Here is a 22,834-nt window from a genome sequence, read left to right as displayed (position 1 = left end):
AAGTGACTGCTCCCTCCTATGTCAAGCATAATAAAGTAGGCAAAAATAAAGCAATTATGTTTAATTTGCATAAAGTCTACAGCTCCACTTTTCTTGGTGCAGAGTATTTATTTAGCAAAGTGCACAAAAACCTTGCAATGATAGTTTGAAGTCAGCTAGAATCAGCCTCTCACTTATGGTGTTGACTGATATTAAAGTTACTTTGCATAAGCATATCTAGATAAATGACTTACTTCACTCCTAGTTCAACGTTCTCTTTATAGTTTTGAGGGACACAACCATATTAAGAGCTGTTGGGTGCAACTTTATTTTTCCTCACTAGGGGGCAACCAAGAACCAATCACACAAGACCATCATGAGAGATGTTACACTAGTGACATTAAGTACTGCTCTAACGTATAGCTTAGTTTTCCTAGCAACTGTTTGAGTAGGAGACTTGCTATGAACACTATGAATTCTACCTTCTAACAGAAATTTCATTCAGAGACATTGCATCAAATACATTTTCAAACTCAAGAACCAGTTCCTCAATATAAAAAGTTAATATGAAACAATCCTTAAACATACCTGAAACTAACCCCCAGGTTTTTTTCCTGGTAACTTTTTATTAAGACATCTTCCTTTGAAATATACCCCATTAGTCCTCCTCTTTCTATTCCTCCGACCACAAAATCATAGCATTAGTCAAAGATGCAGAATAGGAATTTCAAAAAATTCAGCATTCATTGATCCTAATAGGCGTACCTTTCTCCGTATGCCCCAGTCTGTAGTTTGTGACTGCAAGGGAGAGGCCCTTCTCACAGTACCACTACCATGGCAGTCAAAGAAGGTGGGAACATGCAAGAGGGCTTTCCCTCCTGGTGGAGAAGAGGCAGTCCCCTTTCCTGGCCATGCTTAGGAGGAATCTAAAGACCTTCTCATTTGCCCAGGCCTTGGGAAAGCCATAGGGATTGTCAGACACTGGGGTTTTATTACTGCCATTTTATTTATTGTACAGTGGATATTATTTTATTTGATTTTTTGTTGTTGTTAACCACTCTGGACATCCTTTGAGGAGGAAAGGTAGGATAGAAGTTTAAGTAACACATAAATAATAAATAATAAAAAATCGTAATATTCTAATGAGAGATAAACTGGTATATACTTCCACATATTCTATATATGACATATACTACACATATTTATTTAATGAATTAAATTAAATTAAACCAATGATGAACCTGATCTGTCAGTCTGGCTGATGTACATTTCTTGTCCCAGCTTTGCCTGCCAGATGTCTTTGCTAAGATCTTCAGGCTGAGTATTGTGGTAAGATCAGGGCTGTAGCCAAGGAACTGCTTCCCAGGGCCAATGGTCTGACTCAATATAAGGCAGCTTCCTAAGTCCCAACCTTCCTGCAGTCCACTTGCACTAAACCTGCTGTATTATTTTGCCTCTGTTCACTCCCATTCCATTACCTCTCCATTCCCCTTGCTCTAAATGTCTGCTGGCCAGAAGACAGGTCCTCTGCAGCACCTGTATGTGCAAAATGATCTTGTGAATTGAGTCAGCATAGTAGAGGGATGCTCCTCCAGCACAAGCACACTTCTCTTGTTGTGCTGACAGCTGTTTTGGTTGGACTAAAGATCAAGATGCCTCAGTGAAAGAGCAAGGCACTACTATTATGAATTCTCTGCAGGTATGATGGGTGTGCATCAAAGAACTGCAGAAGTTAGCACCTGAGACCACTGTAATTGGCCAATTTATAAGGGGAATTCAGGAACAGTAGTAGAATGAGGGTTTAAAAAAGAAAAGAAACTATTTTTAAAAAACGTCTAGAGTGCTAATTGTATGGTTGAAAATTCAGCCCATGCCTAGCTTTTAATCTTCTGTAATTAGATAATTACTACTTAGTCATCACTGAGCTATTGTTGAAAGTAGCTTCATGCCACCATTTACAATATGTAGAGAGTAAAGCTATTTTTACCTTCTGTGAATGCAACGTCCGTTCCTTCTCCAAATCCCATGGAGCCATCAGACAGCCAGAGGTCCTTCTTGGACAACAGGAACATTTGTGTGTTGAGACTAAATTCAGCTGCTACTGGGTCACTGACCTGTACAAAAAAAAAGAGGAGGAGGTAGTGGTGACAGGAATCTCTGTTTTGAAACCCAGCTGTCAATATCAAAATTTCAGTTCTTACTGATGTTCACTCAGCTTTATTCAGCCCTTCAAAAGAAGCCAAAACAAACAGAAAAGTGTGGAACATATTTTGTGGGTAGGAATAAATGATTCAAGAGCTGTGGCATTTGATAGCTGTCCCATGAAATTATTCTCCATACAGTGAATCTTTGATTCCCTCCCATCACTATCCAATAGAGTCACCCCTTTGGACAAGAGCAGAGTATGCAGAAGTTGGCTGAATCCATCAATCCATTTATTAGAAGAAACACACTTTGATCAGAAAGGGTTTTATTCATAATACGGTGCAGAAGTCTTGAAGATAACCTGTCTTATGAGTCAGACCGCTAAATCACTTAGACCTGTATTATCCAGCTTCCAAATTCTCAGCCTAAGATCTTTCTCATCACTTGCTTACCTGATTCCTTTCCCTGACAATGTCACGGATTGAACCTGGGACCTTCTGTATATAAACCTCTACCACTGATGTATGCCCCTCTTCTTTCCATTCAGTAGGCTCAGTATAGCTGTTATATCTTGGGTGACCTCTCCAAGCTTATGGCACTTCCAGAAGGATTTTGGGCCTAACACTCACGAGCCACAAAGGGACTCTGTCAGTTTTGATGCTTGTTGCAGCTGGTTAAAATGATCGGCACAGTCCAAATCAATTAATATAATGCAACTCTCTTGTGCCAGACAGTAGCTGTTTCACTGAAGTGCCAATGCTTCTACTTTAGGAGTGGAACAGGACATGGAGCTGCTGCTACAAATGGCAGATACACCAGACTTTCTCACCTCTCTGCCTCTCTAGTTTAGGGACACTTCCCTGTAGTCATTCCCTACCCTTCCCAGCCAATGATATGGAGAAGAGGCAGGAAAACACAACATGATATCACATGAAGATAAGTGTGCCTGAATAATAGGGAGAAAGAAAACTCAGCACAGGGCTGCGATTTTCAAAGGCAGGTTCAAGTAAAGGGTAACCTTTAATTCTGCCCTACGTTTAGCACTATAGTCTCCACACAGTGATGGGTTGTGTCCAACAGTGGTTTTGTGCTAGAGCTGCTTCTACTTGTGCAAGGCAGGACACTTGATTTTTTGTTTATCCTTCCTACCCAGTAAAGCCCCCCTGTGCCCTCCAAAAGCTTCTCCAGAGGGTTGGGGGACCCTGTGGAACAATATAGGATATAAGATTGCAATTGGTAGAGGGGACTGCCAAAAATGGGGTGCCTTCCCTTGTGCTAGTGGAATCCTCTCCACCATTGGATACAACCCAATTTAAGCTTCTTTAAATTTAATTCACCCTCCCTCTCAGGTTGCTGGATTTTCAAATATTCAGGGCCAGCTCTTCTAAATCAGTGGAAAAGAGCAATATGTAAAACTAGTTCAAACCCTGGTGCTGATGATCTCAACAAGTAAGCCATTTAGTTCAATTTAATTACCAAGGGAGTGTATATGATGTGCCAGATAAATGCAGTCAAAATACTTTGTTGAGAGTATTAAAAACAGAGATGTTTTACCTGCTGGAACCTGATATCTAGATCAAAGGTGATTGGCTCCCGAGGGCTACAGATGACAGGCTGGGTATATTCTTGGCTGGGTGCAGCAATACAGGGAATAAGTTTCACAGTGTAAGTACCAGAATAGTCACGTATCTACAATAAGAGGTGCAAAATCAGAATATGAACAGATTTTGGTTTAAAGTGGTTTAGTTAAATATATATAAATATCAACATCACCACCATAAGCAGCAATAACAATGAGGTACATCTGTCAATCAAATCTTTAGCATAATACTGTGTCTCTCAACCCTTTTGATTTGTCTATATTTGGATCCTCTTCTTTTTAAGCAGCAGTGTGGGTGCTTTTGAGCAGAGTATTGGCCATTTCTAGCCTGTATCCTGACTGCCTAATTCTGACACCCACACCCACACCCTGCAACTTTTCTTTTCCTACAGTCCTAGGAAGTAAGCCACACTGAACTCAATGGAATGTATGTCTGAGAGCAAACGTGCTTAGGATTCAGGAGTGGTCTTAAAGCTGAGTTTTCTTTTCCATCTGTGTCTACAGCTGGCTGGTATTTTATATTTCAATTCAGGTAAAACCATTATTACTTTCCTTCTAGCAATATGAATCACAGACAGCTAAAGTTCTTATCTGAAATCAATGCTGAGACATCTTTGAAATCTCGATCTTCCACAATCTTATCATCATTTGTTTGTACCTCACTTTTCTGTCCAAAAAGAAAGCCCTAAGTAGCTAACATCACACAAAAACAAATACATACAAAACAAAGGAATACATACACTCACACACACACCGATAAGTCTATATATAAGCTTTCAGTTCAATACTTTAAAAAAACTCCAGTTCTGTCAATAAAGAATAAGAATGGAATGTGAATATGTTCATTTTTTGGAATTGAGAATATTCTACATTCCAGATTCTAAGAGGTGATGTGTGCATTGGCCATAACTTTCACTACTGTCAGTGCCCTGCACTACTGTGTTGGGTTTGAATATGGAGACCTGATGTTCACAGGCCTAATCAGCCATGAAGCTTGCTGGGTAGCCTGGACAAATTGTGCTGGCAAATGTGTTGATTTTGGACAACATACAATCTCTCAGCTTAACCAATGACAGAGCTGTGAAGAGAAAATGGCATAAGGGCATCAGCCATTTTTTTTTTACATTGGAAGATACTACAGCAGACTGCATGTTGGCACTCACAGCAAAATCTGAGATGAATTTCCATTGCTGCATAGGCTGGTGGAAGGTTTGTTCACTTTGGGAAAGGCTCAGTGTAAATGTGAGGCCAGGGTGATCAGCAGACATCACCATTGATGACAGAGAAGTACCTGCCAAAGCAAAGGACACATTTTTGATGGAATGAATAGGTGCCATCCAGCACACTATGAAACACAGAGCTCCTTATTACTTCTAAAAAGAAATATATCACTTTTCATCTACATGGAAATTACCTTTGATCACCAAAAAACCTACACTATCAAGAATAAGGAACATTGCTGAGATTTATTGTATACCTAAGATACAAAACAAAAAGCTGGCCTTACCTGGGTGGGACATTACAAATTGCCCCCTGAATCGAATCTCAGTCCTGAAGTAGACCACTAGCCGCCCTTCATCATTAATTTGCATGCTGGTTGGGTAGAGGGAGCCTAAATGCAAACAACCATTGCCATTATTATATAAAAAACAATCACATAAAAGGTTTGCTACTTGTTGCATTTTAAATAAAGCTGCTACATCCCAGCTTTCTGTGTGGCATTTAAACTCCTTCTCTTTTAGAGAAACCTAAAGTGACACATTTTCAGATTCTTTGATTTCATTGGAGACTCTGTACATGCAAAAATGTGGGACCAATCTTCTCTGAGACAGATTTTTGCCTCTCTCTGGGAGTACACTGTTTTAATTCTGAAGTAACTGCATGAAAGCAACTAATATGACTTTACATTGTGGCTCCTTAGAGAGTAGTTTTATGGGAAATGCATTCCTAGGAAACTTCTAATGAGGTATTCCTACAGTTTTTAAGCACCTGCAGATCAGGTTCTACAATTGTGCTTGTCTCATTCTAGAGTGAAGACATGTTTCATTTTAATCATAGTGGCCTGGTTTGCATGGTACAATAAGCCTTAGGTTGTAGTAAACCATGTTTTTATCTTAAATATGCCTCCCACCATTGTGTGGATCCACACTGCTTCTCCCCCATCACTGTTCAAGGCATTTGCATGGTTCATACAAGCACTAGTATGGATTGCTGTATTGTCCAAACTGAGGCCTTGGTTTGTTTGTTTCAAACAAACCATGAGTAGTTAGCCAGAAATAACGCAAGGTAAAATATCTGGTTTATGTGGTTTATTTCTGGATTAATGCTCATGGTTTGTTTAAAACGAACAACCCACGGTCTAGGTATGGACGACACAACAATCCACACTATGGCTGGCTTGATCTGCAGGGCTGCTGTGTGGTTGGATGGGACAGGGAGAAGCCACACAGGTTTCCGTGTGGCTAGGGGAGGCATGGTCACAATTAAACCATGGTTTAACACAAACTGTAGCTTCTTGTGAAGTGCGAACCAGGCCGCTATCTGCATCTTGGTTTAAGAACAAAAGAAGAGGCCTGGTGGTCAGGCCAAAGGACCATTTAGTTCAGCAGCCCAGTAGACATGAAAGCAATGGCCTTCTCCTGTTGTTTCTTCCTGGCATTTGGTTTCTTCAAGGGGCAAGTAAAATTAAAAAAGGATGGCTTCTCCCTCCATCAACTGTCACCTGGCAACAACCACTCCACTGGGCTAGAACAGAGGGAGTGAAGTGAAGCAGGCCACTCTTAATAGCTTTGCTGAGAAGTCAGCTCCATCAGGCTCGTTCTTCCATCAACTCTCACCTGGCAGCAGCCACTCCATCAGGTTACAGTAGAGGGAGAGAAAGAAAAGAAGGGCTATTCCATCAGCCACTTTGGCTTTTCATCGTCTTGAACTATTTCCATTCCAACTAGTTGGTATAAGAACTTTTTAACTAGAACTAGTGCAGAGCTTGCTTGTTTTCCTCCTCTATACCAATCACTTTTCCTTTTGTGTTATGTCTTTAACATTGCATGCCTGAGGGCAGTGACTGTCTTATTATTGATCTTTGCAAGCCGTTTGGGAGCCTTTTTCGGCTGAAAAAAGAAGGAAAAATGTTTCAAATAAATAATAAGATAAACAAATTCACCTTGGAGCTCTGCTTCTGGTGGGCTTCCTATGCCATCCTTCCATAGGATGGCAGTATCATACACAAAGGTGAGCTTCAGTTCAGACTGGAGATCAAAGTGCTGCCAGCCTCCAACAGCAGCAGGGGAATGGAAGACATAGGAGACGTAGAGGGGCACTCGCAGAGTCACATATGACTGAACCAGATTTAACACCTGCAAAACACCAGGGTATTTCGTTATTTATTTATTTATTTATTTATTTGACTGAACTCTTATACCGCCCATAGCAAGCTCTCTGGGCGGTGTGCATAAAAAATAAAACACTTACAAACAATTTAAAAGCAGCTAAGAAACCAACTAATCATCCAATTATAAAAGGTGTGTCGTATGACTTTCTGTTAAAACATTAGATACAAATACAAACTATTAACAGATATAAAAATATTAAATATTATAATATTAAAAATATTAAAATGCCTGGACAAAGAGGAAGGTTTTCACCTGGCGCCGAAAGGATAGTAATGTAGGCGCCAGGCGAACCTCATCAGGAAGGGTGTTCCATAATTCGGGGGCCACCACCCAGAAGGCCCTCTTTCTTGTAGTTGCCTTCCGAGCGTCTCTCTGAGTAGGCACCTGGAGGAGGGCCTTCGACGTTGAGCGCAGTGTACGGGTAGGTTCGTATCGGGAGAGACATTTCATCAGGTATTGCGGGCCTGTGCCATGCAAGGCTTTATAGGTTAAAACCAGCACCTTGAATCGGGCCCGGAAACATATAGGCAGCCGGTGCAAGCGGGCCAGGATCGGTGTTATATGTTCTGACCTCTTGGTCCCAGTTATTAATCTGGCCGCTGCATTCTGCACGAGCTGCAATTTCCGAACCGTCTTCAAGGGCAGCCCCACGTATAGTGCATTGCAGTAGTCCAATTTCGAGGTTACCAGAGCATGAACAACTGAAGCAAAATGTTACCTGTCCAGATATGGGCGTAGCTGGGCCACCAGTCTGAGTTGGTAAAAAGCACTCCGTGCTACTGAGGCCACCTGCGCCTCAAGTGACAAGGATGGGTCCAAAAGGGCTCCCAAGCTGCGCACCTGCTCCTTCAGGGGGAGTGTAACCTCATCCAGAACAGGTCTAACATCCATCGTCTGGTCAGGGGATCCATTCACTAACAGCATCTCAGTCTTGTCTGGACTGAGCTTCAATTTGTTCGCTCTCATCCAGTCCATTATCGCGGCCAAGCATCGGTTTAGCACCTTGACGGCCTCACCTGAAGAAGATGAAAAGGAGAAGTAGAGCTGCGTATCATCAGCGTACTGATGAGAACGCACTCCAAAACTCCTGATGACGGCACCCAGCGGCTTCATATAGATGTTAAAGAGCATTGGGGACAAGACTGATCCCTGCGGAACTCCATATTGGAGCACCCAGGGCATCGAGTAGTGCTCCCCAAGCACTACTTTCTGGAGACGACCTGTCAGATAGGAGCGGAACCACTGCCAAGCAGTACCTCCAACTCCCAAATCCGCAAGCCTCCCCAGAAGGATACCATGGTCGATGGTATCAAAAGCCGCTGAGAGATCAAGGAGAATCAACAGGGTTACACTCCCTCTGTCTTTCTCCCGACAAAGGTCATCATACAGGGCGACCAAGGCCGTCTCCGTGCCAAAACCAGGCCTGAAACCCGATTGAAATGGATCTAGATAATCGGTCTCATCCAAGAGAGCCTGGAGCTGGGATGCAACCACCCTTTCCAGAACCTTGCCCAGGAATGGTACATTTGCTACCGGCGTGTAGTTATTCAAATTTTCTGGGTCCAGGGAGGATTTCTTCAAAAGTGGTCTCACCACCGCCGCCTTAAGGCGGTTCGGGACCACTCCCTCACATAGTGAAGCGTTAATCACTTCCCTGGCCCAGCCGGTAGTGCCGTCCCTACTAGCTTGTATTATCCAAGAAGGGCAAGGATCTAACACAGAGGTGGTTGCACGCACCTGTCCAAGCACCTTGTCCACGTCCTCAAGCTGCACCAATTGAAACTCATCCAACAAAACATGACCAGTTTATGCTATGTTCAGACTGGATCTTGAGAAGCTAACTTCACAGCCATTCAGAGAACGGCATCAAGTCTCATCCTCATTTCCCCGTGAGTTATTTTCAATTTGACAGATGTTTCTATCTTTCTATTTCTTTGTTTGTACATGTTGGCTCCTGAACAAACTTCACAAGCTGTGATTAGAAATCCACTTTGATGCTTTATCAATGAATTACAGCTTGTGTTGAAGTGTGAGAGAATGAAACATGGATCAAATCCAAGCAGACAGGCAGGCACTCTTGCTGGCTTCTGAGATACAACTCTGGCAAAGAACAAAAACACCCGACAATTGATTTGACAGCCATTCCAAAGTGTAATCTGAGGTTACCGCAAAGTCTCTATTACAGGATTAAGTTGATACTAACAATCTCACAATCATTTGTGACCTCCGGTGCATTCCAACTTTCTGGAAGCGGATGGGTAATAACTAAGCTCTTGTTCAAAAAAGGCTCCTTTCCAAACATAACAATACAGATAGGTTCTGGGAGTTAACCTTCACCTTGTTCCCCATTTCCCCTTCAGCTGCTTTCAGAATCGATTAAAATTCACATGGCAGTTAAGAAATTGGCCAATCAAAAGTCCAGTACGTACTTCGACTTCTCAGTAAGAAACACCCAGCAATGAAAGCAGTTCCTGAGCTTGCAGTCAGGTGAAATGAAAAAACAAATGGAAGCAATGACATTTCTGTCCTGGAATTAAGGAGATGGCACAAATATAGGTCCCTAGCCCAGAAGAAGATGGGACTTCTGTGAATGTTGTTTTCTCACACTGTGGAAACAGACTGGTGCAGAGATTTCACTGGCCAAGGAGAGTGTGATTAATGAAAGGTCTAATCCCCTTTGAGCATCACTGCCACCCACCCTCTTTCTTCAGTTGAGACACCTTCCCTAGGAATTCTGTGATGGGTGAGCCCAGCACTGGGAGGCATTTCCCTTTCTGGATACCTCCTCTCACAAGCATAGTGAGAACAAAAGGTAAGAAAGTTATTGCTGTACCTTCTGAGATTTTGTTTACTGTAACAGGCATGCCCACACACCAAGCCTGCTCACGAGAAGATAAACTTATTTCTCCTAACATTGAAATACTTTACTGCATTGAAATGTAGGCACATGGCGTTGGCTTATGAGGACTATTGGGAGAGGCTGAAATTAGTGGGGGTTAGGCAGGAAGCAGGACTTGTGAATTTCATTAATGCCCCTCTAAATTTCCCCCCAAAATTTGAGCACTACACACATTATGTAATAGTAACACACACTGGCCAGGTTCAGCAGCAATGTGAAACCACTGTTTAGCATTGTGTGCAGGAGATGCAGTGAGCCTTAGGCTTGCATGTGCCTTCTCCCCTCTCTTCTTTTTCCTGCACAAGAGGAGGAGACAGAAAGTTTCTGCTTTCAATTTCCACATTACATTCAAACTCAGGGAATTAGGGTTAGTTTAAACTCTGGTTAGGTCAAACAAGCCAGAACCAAACTGTAGTTTATGATCCTGGCTTGTTCACTAATTAGAGCTTAAGCTAACCAGAGCTCTGCAAGTTCAGATATAATGGGGAGCTGTAAGGCTACCTTTGAAGGCAGTATGGAAACTGAAGGTAGCCCAGAATGCTGCCGCTACATTACTAATGGTATGCAATATAATACCTATTCTATAGGATCTGCACTGACTGCCCCTATGTCACTGGAGCCGATTTAAGGTGTTATAAGGCTCTGAAAGACTTGGGACCTAGGTACTTGATGGAACACCTCCCCATTTCTGTCCAATAGCAGCCATACTGGACCCTTATGTCTGCTGAAAGGACCCTTTTCATTGCCCCACCAGCAAGAGTTGCTTGCTGTGTAAAGGCATAGGTCAGGGCCTTCTCAGTAACTGCACCTGATGGAGAAATATTTTTGTTTTCTTTCTGATGTAAAAGGAATGCATAAGAAAATTCACACAAATGTAAAGGGTTAACACTAAACTCATGACTTTTATATACAAGGTATCAACAGGGGACATGCTATGACTGCTGGTTTAACTGTCACATTACATTGTGTCAAAACAAAGGTAGCTCTAAAAGCATTTTTTTGTCTTTCTATACATACAGAGGTGACTGAAACCTGGTGGGATTTTATTGGTCAAATCAGTGGACATTGGACCTCACCCCAGTAGACCAGAAGAGTAGTGTTTGATGGGGCGTTCGGAGAATTCCACCCAAATTTTATGTGATTGGATGGAGAGAGACCCTGACTGGAAATAAAAGAGCAGTCTCAAGCTACAATAGGGAGTCAGTCAGAAGGGAGTCATGATGTGAAGAAGAGAACAGAAGCAGAAGTAGGTCAGCTGAAGAAAATGCTGGAGCCAGGCAAAGGCTTTGAGACTTGAAAAGCCTGAGAGAAACCAAGAGCTGAAATCACTGGATGGAGCTGAGGAAGTCTATGGGCTTTGTTTTGGGACATTTTACCACCCCGAGACACATTTGAATTGGCTTGGGGTTGAAAAAAATGCCACACAAAACTGTATATGTCAGTTTCATACTACCCCATACCAATTTTGTACTACACTAGAAGTTGCTTGCGGTAGAAAGCTACTCCATAAAGCTGGCTATGTTCAATTTTTAGTTTTCCTGGAAGTGTAGTGCAGTATGCATTGTTATTGTATTATTGCTAGTTTTAATGACTGAACTATTACTTTGTTATGTTTTTTATTCTTGCTGTACAACAGTAAGGAAAAGCACTCTACTAATATTATAAATAAAATAACGAATGAATAAATAATGCTAACCCATTAATGACAATATGTATTTTTATCTTTCCTGAACTTGGAAGATAAAATTCCATGTTGTAATGATATATTTTTTGCAATGAATGTGCAGTCACAGTTACTTCAAAAAGTCCCTTTATCTGTGGGCAAGTAGCATATAAAAGAGCTATTTGCTTGTCTTTGTGAAAGTGGCTCCACACGTCTTAGATGGCAAAATTGCTTTTTAAATTCAAGGAATGAGAACATCATGTTGTGAAAAGGTTTAGTCTTCACACAAAAAATCCAGCAAACACACAGTATGCATCTTTTAATGCCACACAGTTTAAAAGATTATCATGCATGCTCAATAATGAGCATCATGTTGTGGTCCTATTGATTAACTTAATTACATTTGAAATAGAACCTGCCCGCCCCTGAGCCTCCTTTGTGAAGTTCCAAGCCTTGTTGCTAGGCAGCATCAAGTTCGAGGCCCCAAACACCTGCATGTTCTCTAGAGATGCAGCTAGAGGAGGGAGGGTGAGTTAATGAGCAGAGCCCAGATGGGCATGGTTGCAGAGGTGAGTAAAGGGGGAAGCATATGCATTTGGAAAAAGCTGAACTACATACACAACCAGTGTGCTACATCTGTCATGAGTTTTAAAGGAAAAAATCACACTAGAAAATTGTGTGTGTGATATGAACCAACATGACTATACAAGCAATTTTTTGAGTTTTTGTTTTGCTTTGCCTACAGTTTTAAAAGAACGGTTTATTTTAAAACAACATGCAATGCCACTTGTTAAGTTAGTCCTTACTTTTACTAACTGATGGAATGCTGCCAAGATTTAAGTTGGGAATGAGTCCTGTCTCACACTGGTTAAAGACAGATGAGACTCCTCAGTCATTTGTTTTTGCTCTCTCTCACCCTCTCTCTGGGGCTGTAATTGCATTAGTGCAAATTAGTATATCATTTCCTTGTCAGGTACACACTGATATGTAATTCATCAGCACGCTGTGCTCCAGACCTCTCCCTGCCTGCCCAGTGAGTGGCTGCAATTTCTGTGGCACAGCAGTGCTGTTTGTGTGGTGACCTCCCATACCACATCAATCTTGGTTAATGAGGTAAGCAGCATTCATCATGAATTCAATTCAATTGTTTTTGAAATTCAACTCTCATGGGGTCATGCTAAGTCTTTGAGAATCACTGCACATGACTGTCATGCTGCTGCTAGCAGTTTTTCTTCTTCTGCCTGTGGCATTTCCTTTGAGCCCAGCAAATGGGATTGTCTGACTTATTCAGAAGACGCAAAACCTGCATGTTGCTACTATTCCTGTAAAGGAGGTCTGTGATGGTTTGCAAACCAGGGAGCAGCTACAGTATATCTCAATGGCAGAGAATATGCTTGGAATGCAAAAGTACCAGGAAGGTTTAATTTGCGGGCTATGAACACACTAGTCGCCTACAGCAAAGCGTTTCCATTAGCCACATCTGGAGGGGAAATGGGTTGATCTGCTGATCGGTTACAAATTCTCTTTGAAGTGAATTAAAGAAACCCACACTCAAGCTGGTCCTATCAGGTTTTACAGTAAAAAGGGGCGAGATTTGACTAGCACCATGTGCCCCCGTTTTCAGAAGGGAGAGGTGGAACCAGCGGAACAGTGAGTGTGCTTCTACCCCCAGCATCTCCAGTCAGGGCTGACTCCTGAAGGTGACATGGTCAGCAAAGGGCCCACAGTTACATCATTTCAAGAGCATTCAAGTATTCGGTAAGTGTATTCAAGATGATCAGAAGCTACCTAAGAGAATTCTCAGCTCACATGCACTACATTTTCTAAGGCAGCCTCTTGCCCCCTCCAAAATAGTATATAAATCCTGGCACTATCTCCAGTTCAGAAAGATTTTAACTAGAAGTGCTGGGAAGCATTTCTGTATGGTATACTGGAGAGCTGCTGCTAGTAAGAGCTGGATGGACCAGCGATATAACTCAGTATTAAGTTAGTGCCATGTGTTCATAGCAGGCTCTGCTCTGGACAAATGAGAAAGGAAACCTGTCTGGCAGAAGAGAGAGCAGCTGCCAACAGCTGCAAGTGAAAAGGAAAAGAAATAAGCAGCTACCACAAGCAGGGAAGCTGCTAAACCCAGTTTTCAGTCAGGTTGCCATTTTATAACTAAGTTGAATGTACCTTAAGAACTATATACATACAATTAGCGTGCCTGTGAAACTAAGATTGAAGGTAAGTGCTGAAGGTAATTCAGATTTAACAATCTCTGTAGAAATCCAGGTGGGTTCCAGCAATCACACGGATCTGTGGCTGACAATAGAAAATGGTTTAAAAGGGTAGATAAACAGGGAAGCTTGTAGCCACCAATGGGACAGCATGAAAGAACTAGGTTCAATGTGATAACAGTTCAGGCTTCTGAGTTTGCCAGTGAACAGCACGCCAGAGTCACAGCTACACCTGTTGGGACCAAGTCTCCACAGTCCCGTTACAATACAAATTAAAACCAAATTACACCATTGGAGATCCATATAGTTACATTAACAAGAGTACAATGGAAATAGAATGAAATCATAGGGAACAGAAAGCCCCCCGCTGTTACCAAATAATTATTTTTTAAAATGACTAGATTCCAAGGCTCCTCTGAAATTTGGCCATGGCTCTTTTTGAGCTTAGAGCCAGCCCCCACTTTCACCAAACCTTATCCAGCTGTAGAGATGGCAAAGACTAGCATCAGGAGCTTCATTATGCCTAACATAGCCACGGCAGTGCTCCAAATCCTTGGAAAATGTAGTTTCTTATGGTTCCTGAGTTCTTAGGACTATGAGAAATATAGCTTTCAAAAAGTCTTGATTCCCAACTTGTGCAACCCCCACTTCATAACTTCACAGTCTCACACAGATGTTGAGTTCCTTAACAACCATATTTTGAACTATTTTGTTTTTAAACTAAATCCGTTCTAAGATATAGCCCGCTAATAATAAAAGAAAGAAACGCTGGTGTACAGGAAATGCACCAGGTATGGCACAGGAGGCACCGAAACACAAAATACAAGAAAACAAAACCTCACTTCTACAAACCCATTAAGTATCATCATGGAGTTAATGCCAACATATCCTTTGGCTGCCATCCGACACCCAGTTATTGCTCAGTGGCTGTGGGGGTTCAGTGGCAGAGCCCATGGTTAGGCTGAATCCCTGGCATCTCCACTTAAATCAATCACAGAAGAAATTTAAAAGACCTCTGCTGGAGACCCGCAACAGCCATTGCCAATCGGAACAGTTAAATGGACAAATAGGGCTAGACGGATGAATAGTCTGACTTTGTATAAAGGCAGTTTCCTAAGTTCCCACACCACAAGCTCAAGTACAAGTAACTGGGCAAAAACCTAGCATTTTCTTTTCAATTACACATGCTTGCTTTTCATCCATGAAGCATACCTGACCATCAGTACCAATGGAGCCACTGCAGTCAGTCAGCAGTTCTGACATGTCATAGTAGCTGTTAAACTCCCACAGGCAGGCCTCCAGATTGAGGCTACGGTAGAAACGCAAGGTCTTGGCAGATCGCATGGTGCTGCTGTACTGGTAGGGTGATGTTTCTCCAATCACTTCTGGATTCTTGGTGTCCTCTGTGATGAATCCATAATTTGTCTCAATTTCATTATAATCCAAGAGGTTTGAGCACTTGTGGTTGCCTACACGAGTGCCATCAGGACTAAGAGTCAGCTCAAAGTTTGACAAAGGTCTTGTTGAGACAACTGGAAGCATCCCTGAAAACAGAAGAAAACAGAAGAAGAGCCCTGCTGAATGAGACCAAAGGCCTATCTAGACTAGCATCTTCTCTCCCACAGTGACCAACAAGATGCCTATGGGAAGCCCATAAACTGGGTATGAGGACAAAAGCCTTTCACAGAAACAGAAGCCAAAGAAAATGCTTCACTAAAACTGCAAACTAAATCAAACATATTTAAAGTGACTATCTAAACTATCTAAACTGTCTTAATATTGTTGCTTCCTTCCTGCTAAAACAAGATCAGCACAAGATCAGGAGGAGGAGGGGATAGGAGAGGGGAAGGAGAGAGGGGGAAGAGGAGGAGGGGATAGGAGAGGGGAAGGAGAGAGGGGGAAGAAGAGGAAGGAGGAGGAGGGAAGGGTAGGTTTGATCACTTGCATGCTTATTGAATTCAATGGGATTTACTCCTGTACAATCATGCTTATGGTAGGTAAAACTGACTATGGGGGAGGAGAAGGGGGGAGGGAGGAGGAGAAGAGAATGGCATGGGGGTATTTTCAATTTAACATTGCGGACCGCGAAAGATCCATGCTGGCTGTATAATCTAGCATCCATATAATGCTTTTTGCATCTTTAAAGCGGTATTCTTTATAGTTCTTACAATGATTCACACGGCAGAGCAAGGCTGAGGCTGAAACAACAGTGGCTTGTCAAAGACCACCTAATTAGTTTGCAGCTGAGGCATAATTTGAATGGAGGACCCTGAGCTCATAGCTCATGTTCTTAATCATTACGCTACATCAGCTCTTAAGTATCTATGTTATGACAATTTAGACATTTCAAGAATCGTAACAATCTGTGGTTGATGTTGTGCAACTGAGTGAAGTAAAAACAAGAAAAAGAAAACAGTAAAAGTGTGCCAAAAACTACAACTGAACTGTCTTCTCTTCTGTTTTAAATAAGTGATTGCAGTGACAATTAGTGCTGCATCAGTGCTGTATTAATCAAATACACATGGCCAGTACTTACCATCCATATGAGGCATTGTAACTGTTAATTTGATCAGATTGGGATAGTCAGGATCATCAGGACCAGTGTAACGTATTTTGGCTGAGAAAGGTTCTGCTCCAACTGTTCCTGGTATGCGTGGCTGGCACAAGCCTATGTGGAACAAAGCAAAATGTGAGGGATTAATTAAAAACAAAACTTCAGTAATTCTGCATTGCCTTTCCTTAGAAGAACCAAATTAAAGAAAGCTGGTACTTTAACAACATATGTAATGTTATGATTTAGAAAATATGGTGCTGATCTGATTGTGAAGCCAATTCTATGGGCAGCTTACATGAGTAGCAATGGCAGGGTCACCTCCTCTTCCACATGGGCAAGGTCAAGAGAGCTGCCCCCTATTCAACAAGACTGGAAGCAAGGTGAGGAGGGTGGGAAGAAACTTTCATTTACCTCCATTGGAAACATAGAAATTACTACAGTATGCATCACAAAAGCCAATCCAATTTGGGATTGGAGTCATCTAATGCACAGAGACTGTTTGTTTCACTTCCTGGCAATGAAACTGTAAGTCCTATAGTTCCCATGAAGATATACATCATGCATACTTGGTCTGACATTTGAAATGCTATACAAGCTGTGGAATATTGGGCTTATGTCTGCTCCCCAACACATAACCCCCCCCCCCATGTATGATGTAACATCCATATGTCATGAGCTGTAACCAAGGTTTGTCCAATGATTTATGGCTTGTGGTTTGTCCGGGAGCGCTAAACCATGAACCATGGTTAGACAATATGCTAAACCAAATCAGGCTTAGCTCAGCACAGTGCAGCAGCAAAATTACCATCACAGCCCTATGTGTAGTGTCACTGATTTCCATGGCCTTTCCACCCAATTTTTGTAAAGGTAAAAGCACTGTAGGAAGTAGGAAGATGCTATGGCACATCACAGGGGTGGGTAACCTCAGGTCTGGAGGTGAATATGGCCAAGCCTCTCTGTCTGACCCTTAGGACTCTCCCCAGGCCAGACCCCCTCCCCAGACACCCCCCTCCCCAGACACAACCTTACTGGCCCTAAGTGTTTTTGTCTGGCTTGAAAGTGTCCTTGAATACTGAGAATACCTTTTGCTCCCCTGGATGGAGGATAGAGGGATGTACAAGTGTGTGTAGAAATTTGCCTACTGGTTACGAAGGCAACATTTACATTCATTGCTCTCCCCATTTTTGCCTTTGTGGCATTTGGCCCCTGAAAGATTGCCCAGATCATGTGGCTCTTGGGCGGAAAAAAGTTCTCCATCCCTATCATATCATACGCACAGTAGGGAGAACTCAGCTCTTTTTCTGACACTATGTGGGGAGACAGAAGTCCAGTAGTTACCCTTGCTTCTCATTTTGGCAGGCTTCTTCTTAATTATGACTTCTAGAAACTTATTTTTAAATTCCACAAGTCAAGAGGCAAAGCCCTGGTCATAAACCTACAATATCCATACCTCAGTTGGTTCTGCTCCAGGGATTTACAAATGCTTTTATTTTTACAAGTGCAAAAGTTATTTTCAGTAGGTATTATTACCTTCCCGGTATTAATTTGGATGGACTACTGAATTTGTCATGAAGCAGAATTAAGTTGAATCTGCCACAGTCATACTGAAGAGCAGAAGCTGACATAAAATGCTCTAACTCACCTAGTTGGTAAAGCTTAATTTCTCTTCTAATATTCATATTTTGGTAAAACAGCAAGCATTTATATTATGCAGTCTCTATAGTTACAGAGTTTTCTAGGGGCAGAGTGAGAGGAACAGTTACTTAAGCTTGATAAAGTTCATTTGATCCTATTTCATAATTTTATTTAACCAACCAAAACTTGGTTGTCACCAAGTTTTCTCACTTATCTCATTGAGATGTGATTCCTGAAACTCCCTGGTGGAGTCAGTAGTTGCAGCTTGCTGTGGCATTTCTATGCACAAGGAGTGACATGGAAAAACTAGGGGGTTAGCATGAATTCTTGCTATGCAGGCTGCTGTTGGGTTCCTAAAGCGACTTCTAAAGCCTAAAGAGAGTGTTTGGGAGCATAAAAGTATTATTTCTATGTATGTATGTATGTAAATGTAAATGAAGATCAAGTGTAACAGGTAAAAGGAATTCTATATCCTGTTAGCTTATAGTGCAGAGCCAGCTCCATAAAACTGGCTGCAGAGGTCTTATCTGGAAAAAGTGAGCCTCCAGTCCTGAAGAAGCCAGCAGAGAGAATCCACTGAAGGTGTATGATATTCCAGGAACAGCGTTCCTGAAGAAGACGAATCAGCAACCCCCAAGACGGATGGAAGAAGTGAAGACACCAGAAGATGTTATTGTAATTGACTAAGAATCAATACCTATATGTATTTCAATTTTATATGTCAATGATTTCACCAAGTGGGGGGTGTAATGGGAAGATCCAGATAACGGCTTAAAATATGCATATAATGTGCTGAAATCATTTACATATGCTTAGAGTAGCTTAGAAGATGCTTAAGCCTTATTGAACTAGTGTGTAAATTTTGTTATTGGCACAAGAGCCAAACAGTAAAACAGGAGTAGTTTGAAATTGCCCCCCTTCAGAGTTGGAGAAAAAACATTTTAAAAAAGACAAGCGGCTCATCTATCCATTTCTCCCTCTCCAGGAGGTCTGGGTGTACAGCCAAGACAGTAGATTCAAACAAATAAGTCTGCATTAGAACATAAATAATGAAGAGAACAGGAAATATCTTAGTAAGATTTTCTGAACGGTTGTCAGCAACCTGCCAATTCACCTATGAACTGATATGAAATCTCTGAGAACATCTATGTTTATAAAACAGAAATCTATGAGAACGGAAAGGTGTTTGTAACACTGTCCCATGAGAATGTTGATGACAAGTCTGGGGGAATGAATTTACGAGAAAAGACCATGAGAACATACTTTCCCATAGAAAAGAAAGAGAATAAAAAGCCAGGTTTCATACCACTCAAGTTCCCCTCAGCTCAGGGGTTTGAAGAAAGCAGGAGAACCACCCATCTATTCTATCCATAACATCTAATGTATCATGATACATATTCCTATGTCCTTTGTACTTTGGCTGTGATATGACTTAGAATTTAACTCAATCTTTCAACTATTGTAACTTGTTTTAGCCTACTGCCATACTACCCTGAACATGCCTGATCTCGTCTGATCTTGGAAGCTAAGCAGGGTCAGGCCTGGTTAGTACTTGAATGGGAGACCACCTGGGCATACTGGGTGCTGTAGGCTTTAAGGAAGGCAATAAACCACCTCTGAATACCTCTTACCATGAAAACCTCTTACCATGAAAACCCTATGAATATATCAAAAAAAGATTCATAGGGTCACCATAAGTCTTAATCGACTTGAAGGCACATAACAAACTTGTTTTAATTAAGATGTGCCTTCAGAATTTTACACTTTGATATTAAATGGATATCCAGCAATTTCTTTTATGCTGACATATATATTTCTATTTTTCTGTTTTTGCAATGATGGCTAAGGCCATGTAGAATGCATCATATTACTTGTAGTGTGCAAGATATGAATAAATAGCATATATTATAAAGACTGTTCTGCTGTCTGAAGTCTGACTCCCAAATAGAAAATTTCTGGTACCTTCCAAGACTCAAGAATTCCTGAGTGGGGTCTTCTCTATTCTATTCTCTGCCTACACTAGACGACTGCTGTTGATAACCTGTGAGCTTAGGTGACCTAACGTTCGACATACAAGGCTTCTGTGTAGATACAGGGGAAGGGAGAAAGCAAGAACCCTCAACCCTATGCATATACTGGCAGGGGGGTAATCTTGCTGGTGACACATTCATGAAGAATTTTGCTCCTTACCTTCTTCTCTGTTTATTGTGTAAATTGGGCTGAGTAATTCCAAGCCCATATCTCCATTGGCATTGACCGCACGTGCTGCACACTGAACCCTTGAACCAGCCTGGAAATATATGGAGTCCAAGGCAATTGACTTGGTGTTGGTGAAGAAAGTGTTGGAGTCCACTTCACGCATAGGGCTGGTAACACCATCGCTGCCACTTGGAGCACTGACAAGCCAGCGATACAAGGTCAACGTGTCATTGATGTTTTCAGCAGCACAAATAGATCCAGTCTTGTCATAATCTGAATATTTAGGGTTGCATGCCTAAAGTTTAATAGACACACACAATAAATCAATTTAATTGTATCTAAGTTTGTGGGAAAGTAAATAATTAAAATCAAGTTCTAAGAATAAGGTATTTTTCCTTTAGTTGCATTAGTATATAACAAATTCATTTTTTTCTTGTTACCGGTTTGATCACTGTAGACACTGCATTTTAATTTCATCTTAATTGAAGAACTGAATATTAATGCATGTGGCATCTAAATTTAACAACCTGATATTGTAGAAAGTCTTCAGTTTATTACAGCTCAGACGCCTCCCAGGCACTTGGGAGGAAAAGAAAGATCTTCAACCATGGGTCCCCAGAGGTTGTTGGACTACAACTCCCATCATCCTTGGCCATTCCTGGCTGGGGTTGATGGGAGTTGTAGTCCCACAACATCTGGGGACCCAAGCTGGAAGAACACTGGTCTACTATATAATATATAAAAACATACCACACATTTGCTAGTAAGTAAAACAAAAAAAAAGGACAAAAACATAGCACCGCTGAAAGATTACTAAAAGTTCATTTTTTCTTGCTTTTGTCCAAAGTGAACCAGGGTTAGAAAGTTTAATAAATTTAAAGTTAGATTGGCCTCAATTTCTCAATACAGAACAGTAAGATCTGGATAAGATCCCACCTCTGCACAGGGCTCACTGTGTGGAGTTGAGCATCTTACTATTTCTTGACCTCAGTTCCCCATCTGTGAAATAGGAGTAAAAGTAACTCATCTCACAGGACTTGTTAATGAGGAGACAAAATGAAGTTCATCAAATGCTCCAAAAATTTAAAGTACTACATAAATAACAAGGGTCAATTCTGAAGAAATTGGGGGTCTCATTCTAAGCACTGAAACTGAAATGTGTGCCTTGAACCTCCCAGGGAGATGGTTTATATATCCCAAAAGCATTCATTTCCCAGCTTGCAGTAGGCCTTTAGAAAATATAATCTGGACCAGTTGGCAGAACAGAGCATACCGTTACACACACAACAGGGTAGCCAGTGGGAGGGTGGGGGTTTCCTTTGCTTTTAGGAGTGTCGTCATACAACAGGAGAGAGACAACCTGGGGCACAGCTGGGAAAGTCACATCTGCCACACTGTCCATTTCTTCAATGTACACCATGGCTTTGTTCATCTGAAATGAAAGGCGGAAAAGAAGGTTCTGTCTGCAAGTGAAGAGGGGACATAAAAGCATGCAAAAGAGACAGAAGCAGCCTTTCACTGGAGGAAACAATGTTTTTAACTGAAGACCTTCCTCTTTCAACAAGTCTTTTAAGTAGAGACCTTATCCCAGTCTGTCACTGTGTTATAATTGCTTTTTAAGATGTTTTTAAAGCTTTTTAAAAAAGATGTTTTTAAAGCTTTTTAAAAAAGATATTTTTAAAGATGTTTTAACGTATTTTAAAGTCTGTTTTTATGATGTTTGAAAGTATTTTTAGTGTTTCTGCTTGCTGCCCTGAGCTCCTACTGGGAGGAGGGTGGGATATAAAATAAATAAATAAATAAATCATGTTTTTAGAATGTTTTTACCTATAATTGAGTTTTGGAATGTTTTTAATTGTGTGTGAAAACAGTGGGAACCAGTGTACAGTAGTGTAATAGTTAGATTGTTGGACTAGGACCAGGGAGACCAGAGTTCGAATCGCCGCTCAGCCATGAAGCTTGTTGGGTGACCTTGGGCCAGTCAGCGTTTCTCAACCTAACCTACCTCACAGGGTTGTTATGGAGGTAAAATGGAAAAGAGAGAACCATGTACACCACTGAGCTCCTTGGAGAAAAGGTGGTAGAAATAAATGTAATAAACAACAACAATAATAAACAAATTGTGTTTAAAATTGTGCTTTTAGAATGGTTTCCTTTTTGCTGTTATTAAATTGTTTTGTTGATGTGTTTGCTACCCTGAGCTCTTTGGAGGAAGGGTGGGCTATAAATTAAATAAACAATTAACAATAATAATAGCAATAATTTCCAAAAGTAGATTTAAACATACTTCAGATAGCTGTTCAAATGTGTGAAAGAATTTCTGCAGAACTAGATATGATTAGATAGAATGTGGCTACATTTGCCACAGCAGCTTGGTGAAGGATTTTTAAATCAAGAAAAGTTGGGTGGGGGAGAGGATGAACCTTCCTCCAACATCCTCCAAGGTTCAGATTTGGGGTCCTGTGCATTTGCTACTAAATAAATAATTTTTAAAAAACCAGTAGGAGATCTGATCACAGGTTTCCTGTCTAGTTTCGTACTCAAAAACT

The 22,834-nt window shown here is 41.4% G+C and overlaps 1 protein-coding gene and 1 pseudogene across 2 annotated transcripts in view; one reads left to right on the top strand and one right to left on the bottom strand.

Annotated features, from left to right (window-relative positions):
* The window catches only part of FREM3 (FRAS1 related extracellular matrix 3), a 142,825-nt gene that overhangs the window by 7,177 nt on the left and 112,814 nt on the right, over positions 1–22,834 (bottom strand). For both annotated transcript variants that reach the window (XM_061584808.1, XM_061584809.1), the window contains exons 13-21: positions 21,559–21,717; positions 20,277–20,580; positions 16,434–16,565; positions 15,110–15,441; positions 6,888–7,080; positions 5,232–5,336; positions 4,888–5,015; positions 3,679–3,813; positions 1,967–2,093 (exon numbers count right to left, since the gene is read on the bottom strand). In XM_061584808.1, coding sequence (XP_061440792.1) covers positions 1,967–2,093; positions 3,679–3,813; positions 4,888–5,015; positions 5,232–5,336; positions 6,888–7,080; positions 15,110–15,441; positions 16,434–16,565; positions 20,277–20,580; positions 21,559–21,717 — 1,615 coding nt within the window. The remainder of the gene's footprint in view (positions 1–1,966; positions 2,094–3,678; positions 3,814–4,887; positions 5,016–5,231; positions 5,337–6,887; positions 7,081–15,109; positions 15,442–16,433; positions 16,566–20,276; positions 20,581–21,558; positions 21,718–22,834) is intronic.
* LOC133364730 (5S ribosomal RNA) lies at positions 19,561–19,679 on the top strand (annotated as a pseudogene).

The sequence above is a fragment of the Rhineura floridana genome, chromosome 9, assembly GCF_030035675.1.
Source record: "Rhineura floridana isolate rRhiFlo1 chromosome 9, rRhiFlo1.hap2, whole genome shotgun sequence".
Taxonomy (NCBI): domain Eukaryota; kingdom Metazoa; phylum Chordata; class Lepidosauria; order Squamata; family Rhineuridae; genus Rhineura; species Rhineura floridana.
The sequence above is the reverse complement of the archived record's forward strand: the minus strand, read 5'-3'. Positions and strand labels throughout refer to the sequence as shown.